At 36.7% G+C, this 20,235-nt stretch overlaps 1 protein-coding gene across 1 annotated transcript; it reads right to left on the reverse strand.

The window, feature by feature from the left end:
- Positions 1-6,970: 6,970 nt before the first annotated feature.
- LOC150099327 (terminal nucleotidyltransferase 5C-like) lies at positions 6,971-19,578 on the reverse strand. Its single transcript, XM_090403340.1, has 2 exons — positions 19,338-19,578; positions 6,971-11,014 (listed from the first exon to the last, which is right to left on the reverse strand). Exons 1-2 carry the CDS (start codon positions 19,368-19,370, stop codon positions 9,809-9,811), a joined length of 1,239 nt encoding a protein of 412 aa, XP_090259466.1. The 5' UTR covers positions 19,371-19,578; the 3' UTR covers positions 6,971-9,808.
- Between the last annotated feature and the right edge of the window lie 657 nt (positions 19,579-20,235).

The following is a 20,235-nucleotide window of genomic DNA, read 5'->3' on the forward strand; positions in this document are numbered from 1 at the left end:
GTACTTCAGATGATATCTTGTATAACATCGTAGAACTACTACCATCTTGATGTGGATGTCCAGCAACAGGTGATACTGGAGAGTCTTCAAATGATAGCCCGACTGGTTTGATTTCTTGTGTTATGTCGTAAGATTTTTGAAACTACATGGAGAAATAAGCAATCCTGAATGAAGACCAAGCTTTCGGTAACGTATTATATGCAGTTCGTGAAAAAAAAATAAATAAAAATAAAAATAAAAACAAAAAACGATGGTGTTATAATTGCGTGTGTATAAGCCATACATATATACATACGCTGGAATAGGTGCAAGTAGTTCACCATCTACGACATTTCCTAATTCCCAGGGAAGGGAGAAACTAGTTCTTTTTTATTTATTTATTTATTTAGCTCAACGAAAGCATACACTGTGGGACAAATTATTTGGTGGAGAATATAGTAGTTGTGTCACTGTAGTGAAACAAAACAAAACAACAACAACAAAAAAAAAACCAGACAAGTTTATAAATTTCAATTCTTTTCATTGCGATTTCAACTAATTTACTCATTTCAACCTCACATTCCATGAATTTATTTCTACGAAATCAATTCGACGACGGGGATTAAAAGCTAATTAGTTAGTACAAGACAACGACGCATTAGTTGAATTCGTGATCATTTTTATCTTTTGCTGCTTCGCGAATTCTTTTCGGTTACCATAGCAATATTCAAATAGCTGAAATGAAGTACGAGTGAGATGGAAGTAAATAAGCTTTTATCGAAATATCGAAAGCCTCAGTACTTCAATCTGATAGATACCCTTTAGTTAGAAAGACATGAGAAAGACCCATCTAGAACGCGAACTTTATCAGAGTTAAAAAGGGTGAATTAGACGGTTTCATCATACGGAAGTGGAAGGTTTGGTCTCCAGAAAATAAACTTGTGTTTTTAAGCTCGCAAAACTAGCAAATCAGACATAAGAATGCACGCAATTTATAGCTGTTATATACAGATAGGAAATTTACCGTCCTATTTGAACATTATTAAGTTTCAAGGATGCTAAGTTATTTCGCCGTGACAGGACACTGTGTTTAAAGTAAAAGGGAGAATAGTGATGGCAAATGAAAAAAACATTTTTTTTTTCTTTCTTGGATTGAGAAATTTGAATGGCTGATATAAAGCTCAAACAAAAGATTATACCGAAGAGCTGTTACCCAGAACTAGAAGTTTTACCACGATCAGAGGAGCCTCTGCAGTTCCATCAGTATTGACAATACCGTTAGTTGGAAAGATCTGAGTTTGAATTCCATCTGGGACACGAAGAACCTTTATAAGTTGAACTGGTAATTCAAATGAAGGTGAATTATCACCCTCAGTGATTATTGAATCGTCGCCATGTGTTCTAGGCAACTATTTAAGAATGCTGCTCGTCAGTAATCGTCAATAGTGTTCAGCACAATGGGAAAAAAACAAATCTTACTGAGTTCGATAAAAAGCTTATTGCAAGTGCCGCCTGGCTGGAACCACGATTTTGAAAACAGCAGAGCTCACTGGTTTCTCAAAAGGTGAGATATCCCGGGTGCTGAATCAGTGGAAAAATAACCCACATTGCATGTCCAAGAGGTGTAACTGTGATGCTAAGACATTCTGTCAGGAACGAGACTGCTGTCGTCTGAGAAGGCTTGTTAGGACTCTGTACTACAGATTGTCAAACGTTTGTGTAGTTATATTATTATAATAATAAATCCTAAAAACAGAAAGGTAGTAGCTTAGTCTTAACATGACACTGGAGATTTCATTCAACCGATAGGTGAACTTTTTTTCTATGCTTTTCTGTAGCCAGTTCCAGAGTTTTTCAATCTTTGGCGCAGGGAAATTTTAAGGTTTTTATCGCCCAGATTTTAATTTCAGAAACGTAACAAAAGCTACTGTACAATACACAGAAGTTCATATAAATAAATATCTGTTCACCAGATATTTATTTATATGAACTTATTACCATTGGCGAATGAAAATACATTAAAAAAGTTATCTTTTCAGATGCTTCTGTTTTTTCACACGTAAAGCTACGTTGATTTTTTTGTTGTTGTTGTTGTTGTCAGAACAGACCAATTAAATGGGCCTTAGCTGGCTTTTTCATAATTCCATCCATTCCCACGTTTAACCATATAACTTTATTCTTAAATTATTGTTTACACACCGATCATTACAAATAACTAGCCATCTCAAAAATGTCCTAATAAACAAGACTTTCTTCCCCATTGGATGAAACTTGTCGAAAACAAGGTTTATAAACAATCTTGTTAAAAATCTTTATATGGTATGTTTTATTTCAATATCCTTAGTTAATTATATTGTAAGTAATTTCTACATGGAATATTTAACGGTTATTCAGTAAATAAAATGAAATGATATGCTTAATTTCATCCTTTTCTTCATATCCATTTCTCTCCCAATTAATAAATTACAATGCTTCTTTTAGTTTTTTTTTTTTTGGGGGGGGGGTTCTTGTGGAGAACTGAAGTGAACTATTTTCCATGTGTTTTCATTAATCTTTATTCAGTTTCAAATAGCGTTAATCATTTGCAAATATACAGCTTTTGCTTCTTTATTAAACCAACGCTTCTTGGAAAGAAGTCAACGGACCACAGTGTGAGGAACAAACAGCCATGGGCGCACACCTTAATAAGATGTAGGGCCTTCTTTCGCTGCGATGACTGTAGCAATCCACGAGGCATACTTTCCACAAGCGTACTATAGCGATCAACGGGAATTTGAGACCATTCTTCCTGTAGGCATGTCCTGAACAGTTGTGGGGAGGATATCCCTTGATTTCAGCCGACGCCCCAGTTCATCCCACAGATGTTCAATAGGGTTGAGATCAGGGCTCTGTGGAGGCCAGTCAGGTGTGGTGACGTTGATGTCCACAAACCACGCAGTTGCAGCAGCCTTGCAACACGGTGCATTGCCTTGCTGAAAGAGACGATGGTAAGTTCCGTAGAAACCACAAAGTAGGAAGCATTGCATCGTCCAGAATATTCAGATATCTCGGATTCAATGTTCGTGGCACCACAAACAGAGGTCCGAGGACAAACAGGACCATACCACCACACTACCATCTCAGAATTTCATAGCTGGGGTTACGCACTCTGGTAACAGACGTTCACCGGGCATCCGCCACACCCATCTATCTGCTCGGTAGAGCATGATTCGTCGCTCCATAACACACCTTTCCAGACTTCCAGGTACACGCTCTTTGCACCACTCAAGACGACGCTGCATGTTGGTACCGGTAAAGTGGGGTTTGCATATTGCGGTCCTACATTGGAAACCCATGTTATCAGCCTCGGTCCTGAATGTTTTTTTGTGAAAATTCGTGTTCCAGTCGATGCCCGGAACTCTGCATTCAACGTGTCGGCCGACGAATGATTTGTTGCATCTTTACGGTCACGTTCGGCATGGTGGGTCGTTCACTGCGGGTAGCACTTGCAGTTGACTTCCTGCGCTTCCAATTTGCCGAACAGATAGGTCTGTAACATGGCATCCTATCACAATGTCTGTGCATTCAATTTATCAAACTTCGTCAGTTCCCTTCTCGCAGCTATCTCACACGGACACGTTTGTGGCAGGTATAAATTGGTGGAATATGATGCTACGAAGTCATACCCGCACAACAAACACGTGACTCGTTACACGACACGATGCACCGTCCCTGTGGGGGTGTCCGTGGACTTCTTTCCAAGCAGTGTGTATATATATAATATAATATTCTCATGGATGCTCCTCTACTACCATTTCTTCGTTTTCCACTAAACACGTAAGAATAGGAGAAATTGCTAGTGAACAACCATACAAAGGTTTGGCTTGGAACTTACCAAACTAAACTTCACATCCTCTTCTTTCATTCCATTTCTTTGTTCTCTATTCTTTGGAAAAGCTTCCCCTACACAGGTTCCTTCCATGCCTGCAACCTCTCTCTCTGTCACTCTTCAAGAAACAGTAAAAAAATTCCTTTTTTTTTTTGGAGAGAGTGGGCTGGTAATACATCAATATAAAAATGCTAATTAAAATATCTATCTAGGTGAATATGCTAAAAATGGCTTGGGGTTCAAATGTCTTATTAATGATCTAACCGTCCGATACTGCAATGATACTTGACTTGTTACAGTGGCATTCATAAGAATCTGAAAGTCTGGACTTGGAAATGACCATAAATTAAACTCTAGTCACAGTTGAGATATTGTAAAAGTAATGATCATGTAATAATGTATACTTGATTAAGGATCATAAAAATATAAGCATTTAGCAATAAGATTTGGTATATAATTGTATTCAGGTATGCGACGCCACTGAAGACATACCTTGCCTGACTTTTTCATTGCCGCAGACAGATAGAAAATATAATTATATCAGTGAGTTTTTTTTTTTTTTTTTTTTTTTTTGTTATAAATGAAGACAATTTCAAATAGGTTTTTTTTTTTAACCAAAAAACTTATCAAGTAGCGAGCTGGTAAAAGCAATTATATCGGCCAAAGGGTTCTGCTCCTACCTTCTCCACTCTAATCAATCAATTAAAAAAATTGTCTTCCTAATAGCATTAAGTGGTGGAATATTATATTCTCTCTCTCGGTATATATATATATATATATAATGTTAATAGTAATTTATAAGTATTTGTAAAAAAGGTATAGTTTTGCTCTTTTTTTGTAACTATTTCTGACACTTTTAAGAGATCACCAATTGCGCCCAACACCACAACCTAAAAAAAAAAAAGGCAATACGAGTATGTCGATTGTTGTGGTTACTGAACACTGCTCGTATGAAATGCAGTTATGCTTCGTGCTTAAACTTCGGACAGGACAAGTTTTCTTTGCTCTCTTCAGGCTGTCACGAAAGTCTGTTTTCAGCACTCACGCAAAGAATATCCACTGCGTGCCATCGCTTTCTTGGCAGCTTTCACCAGTAATAGCCTACTTTTGACATTGTTTTTCTGGTTCAGATGCATTTGACAGGCGAGGTCAAAAAGTTCTACTAACCCTTCACTATTTTGGATGATTACGAGCAATTTTTTTTTTTTTTTTTTTTTTTTAAGAAATTAACAATAAAGTTTGTGAAAAAAATACGTGGTTTGTGTTACTGATCCAACGAGAGGGGAGAGAGAGAGAAGGAAGAAAAAAAAAAAAAAAAAAAACGCCTTCCTTGGCAACTATAATACTTTCATTGTTCCATGAATTATGTAATGCCTTTGGGAGAAGATTTAATTTTTGTGAAGGTAGACTGAGAGTCTAAAAATCGAACGTTATATATATATAGTCAATGTGCTTACCACTTTAATATTTCAGATAAATACTTTTATACTGCTTAAGTGTGCATTAAAATTTATATCACATAAAATTAAAAACTATTTACACGATTTTAAGTTGCAATAATCATTCTCGGAAGATGGTTTACGAGAATAGCGTTTCTTATACGCTGATAATTCGTGAAATTTTACACTACGACGTTCTCACGTTTCATTAAGGTCTCCAATTGTGCGTAAAGATACGCACGCTAAGTTAGAATCAGAGGTCACTTGCAACTCAGGTTCTGGTGAGCAAAATCCCCTTTTAAGATCCTGTAATGCTCTTATGGGTGTGGAAAACGTGGCAGAATTTCTATTTCTCAAGATCTCTAGCATGAAGAAGCCCATTTATTTTTGACCTTTACTTCTATTGTTTCGAATGTCCCATTTCTGAGGAGCTTTGAAATAGAAGTGCGCGCGTCACTTTAACATCCAACTACAGTGGCTTCTGGTTACCTAGGTTACAAGGAACTGACACATGACGTCTGATAGTCGAATACCGTTGAAGTGAGCAGTTTGCTTGGTACAAGTTAATGGCAGTGGTTTACTATAAGGAAAAAAAAAAAACTAATAGCGCATTCAAGGAAGACGTAGTAGAGATTCATATCAAAAGGCACTTAAAACCAAATGCTTTTCGGCATGTATTTAAGTCCTCGTTTAAATCACTATTGGTTTAGTTTTCAATTTGATTATTTTCCGTTGGGAAATAAAGGATCCCATCATGTTTACACGTTTTAGGAGGGTTAGTGGGTGAGCAAGACCTTCGTACTTGAAGAAATGCAAAAGAAAGTGCGTGTCTTAGTTTTGCTGTGACATTCGTTTATACTAGTATGTTTGCATTAAAACTGCTAAAAGGGACCATACCAAATGGAGTTATCATGGAAATCGAATCGCGTCTCAAATAAGTCGAACGGTGTACTGAGAGTTTACTTGCTTTTCCTGTGCAGTGAATTAAGATTCTTAAATGTTTTTTTTTAAACATTTCAGATGTTTGAAATATAATTACCCATTTCTTGACCACGTTATGCTTGTAGTCGCCTTAAAAATGATTCAATACCAAAGATTTCCTCTTGATCAAGTTCCAGCTCACGTCATGGAAGCTTGAATGTAATCGCGATTCTTTGCACACTTGAGCACGTTTTGTCTACGTGAACGAGACAATGGTTTTTAGTCCATTTACTAAACATGACAAAATTGCATGGTCGCAATTTAGATGTTTATGGTCACAACTGCATGAACGAACATTCCGATGAAGTGGCATTTAAAGTTCCATTTATAACCGCTAAGTAGCTTGTCAAACTGTGCAATTCAATTTATTGAGTACTCGTATATGAAGAAAGTAAAGCACTAAGTTACATGCGCAATTTGATTTAAAAAAAATACTTAAATGTAAACTGCAATCACTAACACAGTGATTATTTCAACAGTTATTCTTTGGTCCCAACCGAGGAATTGGGACATGAGCATTTATTCATAAATGAATTTTTCATATGGGATTAGACTCGTTCATCTGTTGATGCTATCGTGGCTTTCGGGTAACGGCTTGTATCACCATCTCTCGGGGTTTTCGAGGTAGTCGCCTGCTTATTCGAAGTCTAAACTTACCTGCATCTTCGAAAAAGGTAGAATTAGCACTAAAATGAAGCAACACTTTAAATCAGAAAAATAGTTTATTCAACTTTTAGACATTACATTATTTATAAAGGAAATTACATGTTTTAGATGTGGTCAGTTTTTGGTCAATCAAATATTAAACTGAATGACAACTGGTTATATACGGACTAAAAAGAAAAAATACCCCCCCTCCCTTTCGGGATTACAAGAAAGTTGTGCTGCCATCCTGACAAGCAACATAAAAAAACAGTAATATTGTTTTTTTTTTTTTTATATACATTCAAACGTTTTTTTAATAAGTATTGCTAGGCGATTCAGCCTTTTCACAACCTGAGGTTCAACTTTACAATACGGTGCAGGCTTAATGAGTATAAAGAAAAAAATTATCACATTAAATTAGCCTGGATATATGTACACACACACAGAAGTAATGAAATAAAGTAATAACTACAACATTTACCCCTCAAAATTATAAATTGACTACATTATACAAAAGACTAGTTTTATTTATGGCATAAACTTATGAAGAAAGGAAGCAACTAATTACATTTGCTACCAATGAGATGAAATAATGTTGTGATCACCGTTTTACATACTGGTGGTAAAACATGTAACCAACAAATACAATGCATTACAATGTTTATGTGCAATAGGGAAGGGGTTTCTCATTCACGCATGGCGCGATATAGAAGTGATTTCATACTTCATTAAAATATTGTGCTATTCATTATAACTTAATCCCTTTAGCCTAAAAGTATAAAATTTCTGATATATAGAAATAAGTTGTCACTGAAAAAAAAAAAAAAATCCACTGCTTCGATAGCTATACAAAGATTTTAATATACTAAAAAGTGGAATTTTTTTTTTTTTATTCATGCCTTCTGATCAGACCGGACTGGAGAAATAATTCGAGTATTACATAAAAACTGAAATGTCATTGAACAGCCCAGGTCATTTACCTCTTGTGTGGTAACAATCCTCATTGCACTTGTTCACAGATCGTATTTCAGCTTTGAGATAAATTGTAATTTTAATTCCGATTTACTCAAGTACGCTACGAATTATAGTTAGGTCAATTTTCACAGTAATCCTATTTTGCAACTAGTATTTACACATATTTAAGCATTTCTTGGAAAGTAGTCGTATAGAAAATAATCGAATCATAACGATGTATTGATCAGAAAAATGCCCGTTAAACTTACTCGTCAAGTAAACGATTTTTCTTAAGCAGTGGTTCTCTATTAACCTCTGCCTCCGAATGCAGAACGCATCGTATAAATTTACCTCATTTACACGCGGATTTCATGGACATAACCTTATTTCGTAGTTCCTAAACTGACCTGCATTGAGTTTAGCGGGGGGGGGAGAGAAATGGTTCTATTTCAAGCTTGTTTCGCCACAGGTGAAAGTACGTCAACTTATTATGAAATGCTGCTTTCCGATAAGTTTACTTTTAAACACGTTGGCCTCGACCGTGCTGTTATTCTAGGTCTACGGAATAAAGTTTGTTCGTGTAGCCTATTAATTTAACAGGGAATATCTAAAAAACTTGACCATAGAGGATGCACTTATCGGTAAATATGCTTGTGATAGAGCTCATTTGGTTCACTTACTCGCGGCAATATCATGTACTAGCACCATAAGTTTTGCAAGCAACTTAGAAATGTTGTTTTAGTCTAGTTTTTCAATATATGAAACCAGGTTACACTTGAAACGCAGGTTATGTAACGTAGCACCAAAGTAAATTCAGGCCATGCACTGTTCGATGCGAAGTTTTGTCAGAGAAGGATGATAGCAGCGATAATATCGCCGAGTTTTTTTTTTCATTGCGTGTCTGGAAGTTTTAAGAATGAAGCATGGGAATTGAGGGACATGAAAATGTCATTTTTTTTTTTTTGCTCATAAAGGCAAAAAATAGCAAGTTAATTTTAAAAATTAATGCTAACATGTTTAGTCCAAGTTTCGCAAGAAAATATAGCCTCTCTCTACTTCTCATTCGTTATGAAATTTAACAATATTCTCTTACTGAAATCCACCAAGTCCTATAATTGACTGAAAATATATTTGTCACGCTTCTCTGAAATTGACGTTTTCACTAAAAAAAAAGTATTACATGGCGACAATGAGGTGTTTCAGATTTTGTCGCTGTATTATTGATTTACAAAGCAGAAAACAACCGATTCATTACGAGCAATGAGATTCATTTTTTTAAAAACTGTTTTATCTATCATTAAGCCGAATTTTAAAAAATGTGTGCGCTTCAAATTTCACAGTAAAAAGATATGAAGGTTGCCTTCTCAAAAGTCCAATAGTATTATTTAACATACGAGTATTTTAATGAACATGGTACAAAATGGCTATTGTCGAAAATAGAGTAACTGAATGATCTAAAGTTTTATATACTAATTCAATAGTGAAAATTGCTCCTTTCCAATACTAACTATATTGAATGCGGAGAGTATACACAATGCTGTTTTATTACAAGTTTAAGAAGTAGATCAAACCTAAACATCTATTATCTAAAACCATGATGTATATACAACAATCTTAACGATAGTACGTTAAAATTAAATTAACATTACATGAAAAATAATCGACGAACCATGCGACAAGTCTTCCATAAACTCCACACCTCACGTAATCGGGAATGGAATAGGAATGTTCACTTGGCAACTCACATCGCCATCTGAAAATACAGCGACATCTAAGGAGGAATGTAGGAAACAGACCATCACTAAAAACAAAATCACTGAAAATTGTTATTCTATTATTTTTCGACACTTCTTCAAACCATCATGAATGGATGATAGAATTTCAGCCTCAGTTTGAACACATCGCCCCGTTGCTTCTCACGCAGAAGTTGGATACCTCTGCTTCACGCGCAAGTCATCCATCTACAATGACAATGATTGCAAGCTGGAGGATGAGTGGGAGCATATGGTGTGTAAAAGAAGCTGTTGCCATACAAGAACGGTTGCTGTCCAGAAGACGAATCAAACTCTTTGGCCATCTGCTCCTGATAATAGATCGCGCAGGCAAGTTCTTGAATGAGGTTGAGGGTTTGTCGCCGTTCATGGCCCATGAGACAAACAGTACTCTCATCCACCACACTGTAAAGGATCATCAAATAGTCACATTTACTGTGGTCGTCTCCGATGAAGTGATTCACCAAATAACTTTCCAGTTTTTGACGCTGCTGATCGATGTCATTGAAATCGATGAAAAACCGCGAACACATATACCTCTCCAGATTTTTAATGTGCTCTGGAGATGCTGCTTTGTAATCCCGAACTAAAAGGTTGCAATACTTCAATAAGCCTCCTCCTCTTATCTCCTCGGGATTACGGGTGGCAATCAATTTTTTGTGGAGGTGATACAGAGCTTCTCGGAAATTTCCGTACACACTTTCACCTACCACTGTTGGGTAGAAATTTTCATCCATGGGCATTTCTGCACAGTCATAGAAGAGAAGTAAGGAGTCCAAGATTATTTGGAAAGAGTCCACACTGAATTCAAATTGCCTACGCATTGTGTTAACGAATTTCAGTTCCACATTGCGACCGCAGTTGTTATTGAGCGAGATGAGACTCCATCTGTCATTGTCGGTCACTTTCACCATTTTGTGAACGTAAGCTTCTTTCAGACTGCAATTACTGATGCGCTTCCTGTTGGTTTCTTCGGGAAGAAAGTCGAGAAGCGAGCCTAATACGGCAGTCTTAACCCTGTCAAAATTCTTCTGAGTCGACAAGTCAACGGCAAAGATCAAATCCAGATCATTATAAGGAGAGGTATCGGGACACAGCACGTGACTCGCCGCACCTCCGTTGAGTCGGATGTCTGTCACTGTCATGGAATCATTTTTCAGCTTTTCTTTCACTACTCGCACTAAATCTTTCAGCTTTACTTCTAAGGTCGGGAAGTTTCCTCGGCCGTGGATGGGAACGACCTCGTTCATAACACTGTCCAACCTTTCCACCTGTTCGTAGCTGAGGACGGCAAAACGCACGGAATCGTCCGCTGACACCTGACGCTCCATTCTCGATGACTTCCAAGTTTGGGGAATACTCTTCAGTTTTCTAAACTAGATTGTTGAAAGAATCAAAAGAAAAAAAAATGCGATTAGAAATGACGCGAACACATTTTTCGCTTCGTACAAACTATTAGTTAACTGTAGAAACAAGTGAACGAAAACTGCAACAGCTTCACTTTATGACTGTAGTTTTAACCCTTTCCACAAAGCATGTAATCATCCGCCTTCCGGACTTAACGCATTTTTTGTTTTTTTAAAATAATATTCTCATATAAATAGTCACAAAATATAACACATGATATTTTGCTATGGTAATTAATTTGAAATCATTTAAACTAAATCAAAATAATAATTAAAAAATGAGAAAACTAAACATATTCCAGAGAATTATTTTTTTCATTGTATATATCCGCAACTGCCTGAACAGTCCATAGAGGGAGTGAATGGGACGCTCGGTGATTGGAACATTAGGTTACTAGGCAACGCGGCACGTGCCACTACTAGTAGTTTTTTTTTTTTTTTTTTTCCATGCGAGTGGAATATGCCAGTCCGTTGATCGCTTGTCTCGAAAATAACATCCCGAAGCACTTTTTTTTTTCCTTTCCCCTTTTTCTCTCGACAATATAAACATCAAGAACCTAATCATTTCACAGGCTGGTAGAGATCTCACATATGAAGGAGTACAGGCCCGAGGCTATGACTTTATTGCTATTTAAAGGAACGTATTCATTCAATTTACTTTTGTTCATATTTAAAGTGCCAAACGTAAAAATAGCCACCTCTCAATACTAATTATGCGCGAATAGTTTAATATTACTCAGTTCTATTTTTGACCTACTGCCCCAACAAACAGCTCATCCGTTGAACCTAACCGCGTACGGTTGATGCTCTGCGATTTCTTCTGCCGGTACTATTGATCACCAGACGCCGCTAAAGCGTAGAAGGCGGGTAAGCATGACCTTGAAAGCATTCTCGATTTCTCTGTAAGATGTTTATTGAAAGCGACGAGGTTCATGCGATAAAATTGTTAGTTCTCTGTAAGTTCAATTTGCTACTAGTGTCTTTTTGTGCAATTTTTGCGGACAGCAGTTTCGACTATCACAATTACTGTAATGACTTGAATTAACACCGTTGCTTTTGCTTTTTTTTTCTTGAAAGTTGCCAATACAGCTATGACACTGAACAATGGATGCAAAGGTTCGTGCTGCAAGTTAATTTATTGAAATCAATCTAAAGTTGATTGTATTGTGAGAGTTATATAATTTACACTAGGAGGAATTTAATTTTCCGATGAAAAAAAACAAACTTGTAACTCCACTAAACAAATTACTTCTCTTCCCCCCCCCTTCCTTAGCAATGTGGGATTGCAGCCCTGTAATTTATTTCGTTTGAACTTTTCTCTTTGAGTGCTGCTAGTTGTTATTGTTCGATGCTCCGGCGCCATTTTTAGTTTTACACCTGCATTGTTATATTTTCATGTCAGCAAATCTTTCAAGGCCGCTAATCAGCACTATTTTTCGCATACACCAATTTTGCTCATTCTTCTGTCAGCGTTTATTTGAGCAGTCTTGTAAGCGTCATCGCTTTTGATAAGTTTGCAGGGAAAAAAAATCAACGATGAGAGTTTACCATTCAGTACTTTGACAGTTATTGTTGTTGGCTGAGTCGAATTATTTCATTTATCAAACAAAGCATTCCACAAGTAATCGGCGTCGCTGTGAATTTCCATGTTTGCTATTCAATATATCAATAATTACCTTCAAGTGCAATGAATTTTTTTTAAAATTTATTTAGTTTTTATCCCCGTTCTCAGCCAGTATCCCATTCATTTCTCCCAAGAGTATCCCTGCAAACAGGGAATGAAATGCTTGCTTCGAATGAAAAGGTAGAGCAACGTTCTTATGCCTGCGAAGCGACTCAATCAATAAGCCTTTTCGTCTCATGCAACGTCGTACATTGCGAGAGGAGATGCGAGCGCGCACTATTTGGAGTTGCATTAGATCAATAGCAGCTGCTTGTTCACCACTCGTAGGCATTACCTCGTCACGTGATCGAAACTGTTGGTGTCCCTTATGAGTGACGAATGTCACAGGAAAAAAGGCATGCAAATTACTCGGTTATGTGAGCGTATGAATGTTATTTCTAGAGAGGTTGATAGTATTTTTGATAACTCACTGTTATCAGTATATTAAAGGCTATCCCCCCCCCCAGCCTCTCCTTATTTCTGGCTCAAACACAGAGTACGATACTTGACATTGTTAAACTGATTTATGGAGGAAGTTTTGTTGATGATATTTCCGTTCAGATATTGATTTGAACTAATAATATATTTCTGAATATATTTATTTTCAATATAAAGACTTATTTATATAAGTAGATATTCATTTTACGGTATTCTGTTGACAAACATTCCCGTGAACTTATGTGCATTGCAACTTGGAAATTAAAATAATTTTGCAAATATGATTTAACTCCTTTTGTCTTTCTGAGCTGCAATGATTGAGTTAGAAATAGAAGAGATCGCAGGCATTGACTTAATATAAAAAGAAAATTATTTTAAAATATAATTGCAAGTTAAATATCTTTTTAATAAATTTAAGGTTAAATACTTTTAGCCCTGCTTATGTTAACAAGCAAGTTTATCTCTTTAGGGAACGAAAAATATCCAAGAAATACCAAGGAAAACAATTGATTACAATAGGAACGTAAAGCGAAATGTGTGGGCCTCTTCGTATGCCACTTGCTGTCTGTCTCGCATTCAAAATATGGCGTTTTTAGATAGAACCAAAACGTATTTCCTTATCGTAGAATAATATAATGATCATGTCGATGCGCGCTGTTGCTCAGCTCAGCATCAATGGTCTACTCGGAGTTGGGGTGGGGGTTAGTGGAAGACTGATAGTTAAGATTACGTAAAGACAATTGGGGCCAGGAGTGAGCGCATGTCTATCTGTTAAGTGCATGCTTTCCAGGCGGTCTGTCTGCTGTCGAGAGGGAGGGGGGGGGGATGGAAAGATCTGCTAATTCGTATGAAACAGGCAATTTAGATGCAGAGTATAAAAGAAAGCCGTTATGTAAGTTCATCTCGCAGTACACCTGAATATTAATTCAGGTCTTTCCAACTATAGCAAGTGTTCGTTTTTTTTTTTTTTTTTCGAATACGCTCTGCGCGTGCGCCGGAGTGGGGGGGGGGGAGAGGGAGTAAAATTGACTTTCGTTACTGTAGTATTCATTCGTGTGCTGATTAATAGACGGACGAATGTAAGCGGCATGGGATTATTTTGATGATAGACTGCCAAGACTGAAGACCTAATCTCTATATAATAAAACAGATTGGTTGTTTGGTGCAAAAGTCCTGCATTTTATAATAGTGTCCGGAGGAAATAGAATTGGAAACTAGTGAAAAAAAAAAGGGGGGGGTTCATTGTGAAGTTTTAGTTTTTTAATATAAAAGAGACAGATTTTAATACGTCTAGGTGGTCTATATAATTTCTAAGAAAACTGAAAAAAAAAAGTTGAGAAAATTTATTAATACCTTAAATAACATTTTGATAATGGTTTTTGGATCAACAAAAACGTGGAATGCCTCTTACGAGTGTTTTTCAAGATATATATATATATATATATATATATATATATATATATATATATATTACTTTCCTATTTTTACTTCCATGGTATGTACCGTTGTTCATTTTACTGCACATTCTCTCTAATAGCACAAAGAGTTCGTCTGATTGTTAAAAAAAAAAAAAAAAAAAAAAATCGGAGCATTGGAATTAGGTTAAAATTCCTAGTCCTTTTAAACTGGTGCGTGTCAGAGTTATATTTTTATTACCTTTTATTATTCCATATAAAGCACGGCAGCAGTCTTATTAAAATTATATTAATATTAGTGATAATAAATTACCAATATTAATATATTTTTACATAATCATCCCACACTTCCCAAATTACCGTATAGTCCCATCTTTAATTTGATTCTTACTTTTGCAATTCAAAAAACGGTATGGGGAAACAACGTGTTTTAAATATCTGTCCAGCGGGTGTATTATTATTTATTTTTTTAAATTCCAAGTCCGATACTTAGCGAACGTGACGTGGACAGAATCACAGCTTGTTCTCTAATAATTATTGCCCGAATATTTCTTGGAAATATACAAGAACTCAAATTCAACACGATAACTTTAAAACTATTGGTGGTTTGCAAATGTCTTTACAAACATATTTTATTACCACATAACAAATAGGGACCAGTCAGTGCACTGTGAAATCCAGCAAAGGAGAGGGGAAGATAATCAAAAATAAAATTGAGATTACTCCCAATGAATCTGAGGAATAATAACAAAAATATATAAAACACGCGGTATGATTTACCATGTTTATATATGAATATTAAATTGCCGTAGTATACTATACTGACATGCAAAGCCAGTTTCTTCAACTTTTACGTTGATTCCCAGCAGCCACCGAACACTGTACGTCTGCCGGAGCAGTATCTGAGGAGTATCTCTCAAGTCAAAAACTGCTGATGTAAACCCAAGATCAGCTTACTGCTCTTACCTCAGTCCGCTCTAAAATAATGGAGTTATTTTTCTGACGATGCACTTTTGAAAAGTTCATCAGTTCTTCACTAGCTGAACGTCCACTAGTCAGTGACCACTAGTATAAGATTACTAGTGGTCACTTGAAGAACACTGTGTGTGTTCTCCAAGCTGTGGTGGTTCTTATTTCCAAAGCATTTGATGGAGTCTGAAATCGAAATCCTGCTCAGCAACTTACTATCTATCCTTTGAGCTACACTCTAGAACTGAGTAGTCGGTTTCTTCCTCGATTCGATCACTACATACGTCTTGGTGCAAGTCTTCTCTTGTCTCTGCAAAGGCAGGTGCATCCCAGAATTCTGTTCTATCGCCTATTCTTTCTTCTGTACATAAAACCCTTCTCTCACTGGCCAATGGCCCTGTTCATAGTTTGCTAATGATAATATGCACTACATTCCCTCTACTCCCATGACAAACCCTGCAATGCAGAAACACTTCAAGATCCTATTTTCAATGGAGTGAGGTTTACCGGATCACTTTCAACTCTATCCCCATCATATTCTGCTTTATTTCTCTCCAAAAAGGATCCCAGTTCACTTTCTCTTACTTTTGATAAGATCACGATCTCTCTCTTCCTGGCCTGACACTCACCTCTAGCTTTGTTCAAATACTTCACATCATCATCCTTGATGCTGTTTGGTCAATCGATGGTTCCTTTTTCACGACTCACTTCAACTGCTATCGCGCAGACTTTTTGTCGTTTGTGAAGGTTCTTCAATGTGCGCAGTTCTGCTGAACTGACATCGATCATTCCTCACTTTCTACTAATCCTGTTATAGCACGAGCTGAGGTTCACCACCATTTTATCGTCCAGCTTCAAACCCACCGAACTTGTTTTCCTCTTCCGCTTTCATTCCATTTGTCTCTATTCGGTGGAACAACTTTCCACAAGAAGTATTTCCTAAAGATTACAACCTCCGACTATTTAAGAATATCTATAGATCAATTTTCTTCTAATCCCTGTCTACACAAGACATTAATATGCAGTACGTGTAATCTCTCATACGTGAGAAAGATTTATTTATATATATATATATATATATATATATAAAAGAAGAAAAGCAATAGCCAACAATGCAGTTCTCCCCAGCCTGCAAAAGGATTATCGATTTTTAGACGGACACTGTTTTTTCTTAATTTCTTAAGAACTGTTGTTTCTGAAGAAGCATCTTTTGAAAATAGTTTCTTTTTAATGATTGATTTATATGTGTATTATAATCGGCTGGAAAATTTGGTACAATAAATAGATTATCATGAAACGCACTAATTTAAAACACTTAACCTTTTCATCCTCCACCGCGAAATTTTGAAATAATGTAGTCCTGTTTGGTCTATGGACATATGAATGAAAGAAAAGTGATTCCCGAGTATACATGCAGCGGACATGACTAACAAACGTAAATGTTTGTGCTGCCCTCTAGTATCCGTAAAATTTAATACCATTCAGAAAATATTAATTTATTTCTATGATTTGTTTAAACTACAGTTTTCTTCATAAGAAATGAAATTTACATTTGAATTTATTCTTTCAAAGTAACTTTAATTTGTAGATATAACTGTGAATTGAAATGGTTAACTTTTTTTTTGACTTGTAGCGCTTATGAAAAGTTGGAAGTTCAGTATAAGCAGAATAGCCAAACATTAGACAAGTTGGAACCCACTGGCGCACACAGGGAGGGGGCCAAGGGGTGCTCCCCCCCAAAAAAAAAAAGAAAAAGGAAAAAAACACTAGAAAAATTTCTAAAAATATTTTCCTAATTAAAATTATTTAAAAAAAAATTATGTTGTGTCTTCTATTTCTATGCAACTTATGAATTAGCGATCACATAAGGTGGGAATACCCTACAGCACTCGGGAATCTTGGCCGCAGTGAACGCAAAGCGAATGAAGTAGTGCTCGGGCGCTACTTCGTTTGCCCGAGCTGAGGCAGAGGAGATCACGCGTATCATGTATTGGCGATCACTGCAGATACTCGGTCATAGCTCGTATGCAATGCGTAGTGTGTATTCTCAAATCGTCTACTCACCCCCCCCCCAGATTAAATCTTGAGTGCGCCACTGTTGGGAACCTTAGTACAGGTAAAAAACAATCTTTCATGCCTGTGCGGCGATCTCACGAGGGCAATGTAAATTTATCTGTCTTTAAACAGATAAATTTGCAGACAGATTTAAAAGGACTAAAAGCAGTTGAATTTTCGTTTCTCAAATTCGGGATGTGGTAACTCGTAATTATGATTACTCGCAACCACAGAGAATCTTATACAAGTCATAATCAATAATAATTTTCCACGACACTGTTTCTTTTCTTTTTTTTCTAACTCCCGAAAATCCTATTCCAAAGACCAAACGTAAACCTTTACTTGTAGTGATTTTATATTGTATTGTTTTAAGTTTAATTTACAGGTAATGGTGCCGATTTTTCATATTTAGAATCTGCGTTTCTCTGATAGTGGAAAATAGTTTATTCCAAAAAAAAAGACCGTTTCCTTTTATCGTTTATACTGCACATCCCATTTTAAATTGTGATGTGCGTAACAGCCTTAAATTTGCATAATATGGGATTTAAGGGCATCATATAGCATCAAATTTAAAACACTGAACGCAGTAGAATAAAGCAGGCTGTTGTGGCTGATTGGAATAACGATTGAAGAAAGTAAGGCTATGAAACCATGTATTATTATGTCTGTAAATTGTGTGTTCTGCTCACTTTCCCTCTTTTGAGGGATACCCCTCCCCCACTTCTACTTCCATACGAGAGTAGTTAACTCGCTTTCAGATGAAAAAAAGAAACCTAGTGGTGCTTCGCTTCTTGGACGTGATTCAAGCTCAGGGCATTGTTCATACCCACTGAGCTATGGAGGCTCAGCAAAACAGGAAAAAAAAAAAAAAGAATCAAGGAAGGAAAGTGCGTCGTGGGGGGGGTCCTTCTTTGAATGTGTCATGAGTTGCAATGACGAGAGGATGATACAGAAAAATTATTAATTAATGAGGTAGAGAAGCTAGAACTTTTTATTTTATCTTAATAAAATCGCCAAGTAGTGTATGTTTTATATTATAAACATAGCAGGATAACTTCAGATAATGTTTCTCCTTGACTTGGAAATCAAAATCATTACAAATGCCAGATCTGTGAGTGAAAGGTAAACAAGATCAACTTTGGGTTACACATCATCGTAGGCCTCGGAGAGAACTGGACCACTTGCGACTTAGCCCAAACCTTCCTGGTCTCGATTTGTCTAAAACCTGACCAGCAAAACAATATCTTAAAAGCAGGGCTTTTTATTTAATTTTATATTTCACGTACAGTCTCTTTATTCTGAGGATGCAAACGCCTAAACGTGCACTGTTTATTTTTCATTTATATCATGCCTAGAAAACACGATATTATTCGTATCATCGTTATCACGAAGAAGCAAACTTACATAAGCTTCGAAGCTAAACAAACACCTATACATAAGAGTGGAAATATGTATCGCTTATGTAGGCGTATTTCCATACGAGAGTCCTCGGTTATATAGAAAACGAGGGTTACAAATGGGTGTTGTCAATAAGACATTTCCGATATTATTAAGGGAATTTAAGCACGTTTCTTTAAAGTAATTGGAAAAGATATCGATGAACCAAGAAGGTAAATATGCCAAAGGGATGGCAGTTTTCTAGATAACGAAATTAACACGTTTAATGACAAATTTCTATCGCATGTTAAAAATGAGAAGCTGAAAGTAGTCAGCAGCACCAAACGATATTCAAACAACTCATAAATATGCTTACCCGAGCAGCGTTCATTATTTTTCTGCTTTCCATCTGTTGGATTTTAGGAAGCAAACTGCTCCACGGTATGATCCTTATTGGAACACTGATAACAACACAATGCGACGGTTGTAGAGAAACACCAAAACACTTAGCACCGAATGATTCGTCTCTGTGTAACGAGCTGGAATATGTTAACTGTTTACTCCCCGCTACGAATCAGCGCCCAGTGTTGCGTCCACATTACTAGAAAAGTCTCTGACACCAGTTGGTAATGTCCAGTAAATATCGCGTGTAGATGCCCAGAGTGATTTTATTGAAACTAAGCTTAGCACCTGACGTAGACCATCATAGGCACACGTGGGTGACTGCACCTCATCCAATCAGAAGCGTGCGTCTGTTGTCTGTGGTTAGAATGAAGTTGTAGTGGTAACTATGGTTACGGCGTCTTGACGTTGCTTGACGTAATAGAAGACGTATGGAATGCGTAGAAAGCGGCGGGTGAATGGTTGCGGGGTAGTAGTGAGACTATGTAGTGGTGGTAACTGTGGACTCCCCCCCCCCACACACACACCCATTAAATAAGGGGGGGGGGGGGTCCACACGCACACATACACGTATGTGGTCTTTAGCATACTTCCGAACGCTAATGAAAGTCAAAATAAGCACTAATGAATTCTGTATTTCTTTCAAAAACCCGTTTTTGTTAATTAAATTAAAAGCGCTTCTTTGTCAGTACTGACAATACAATGAAGGAAATACTATGCATCGCCGTTAGCTACTCTTGATGCAATTCTATATCTGGATTAAGCTTAAACCAAATCATGTGTAATTAGTATAATACAGAACTGAGGATAATATGCTTCAGTGGTTAGCTTATACAGAGCAGCCCTTCAACTACATAAGCCAGTAAATTGTC

The sequence above is a fragment of the Typopeltis vanoorti genome, chromosome 14 (genome assembly GCF_054136105.1).
Source record: "Typopeltis vanoorti isolate ZY-2024b chromosome 14, IOZ_Tvanoo_1.0, whole genome shotgun sequence".
Taxonomy (NCBI): Eukaryota; Metazoa; Arthropoda; class Arachnida; order Uropygi; family Thelyphonidae; genus Typopeltis; species Typopeltis vanoorti.

Coding starts and splice junctions, on each gene's coding strand:
- LOC150099327 (XM_090403340.1), bottom strand. CDS start 19,370: ATGGAAAGCAGAAAAATAATGAACGCTGCTCGG. Junction 11,015..19,337: donor AAATAATGAACGCTGCTCGG/GTAAGCATATTT, acceptor TCAACAATCTAG/TTTAGAAAACTGAAGAGTAT.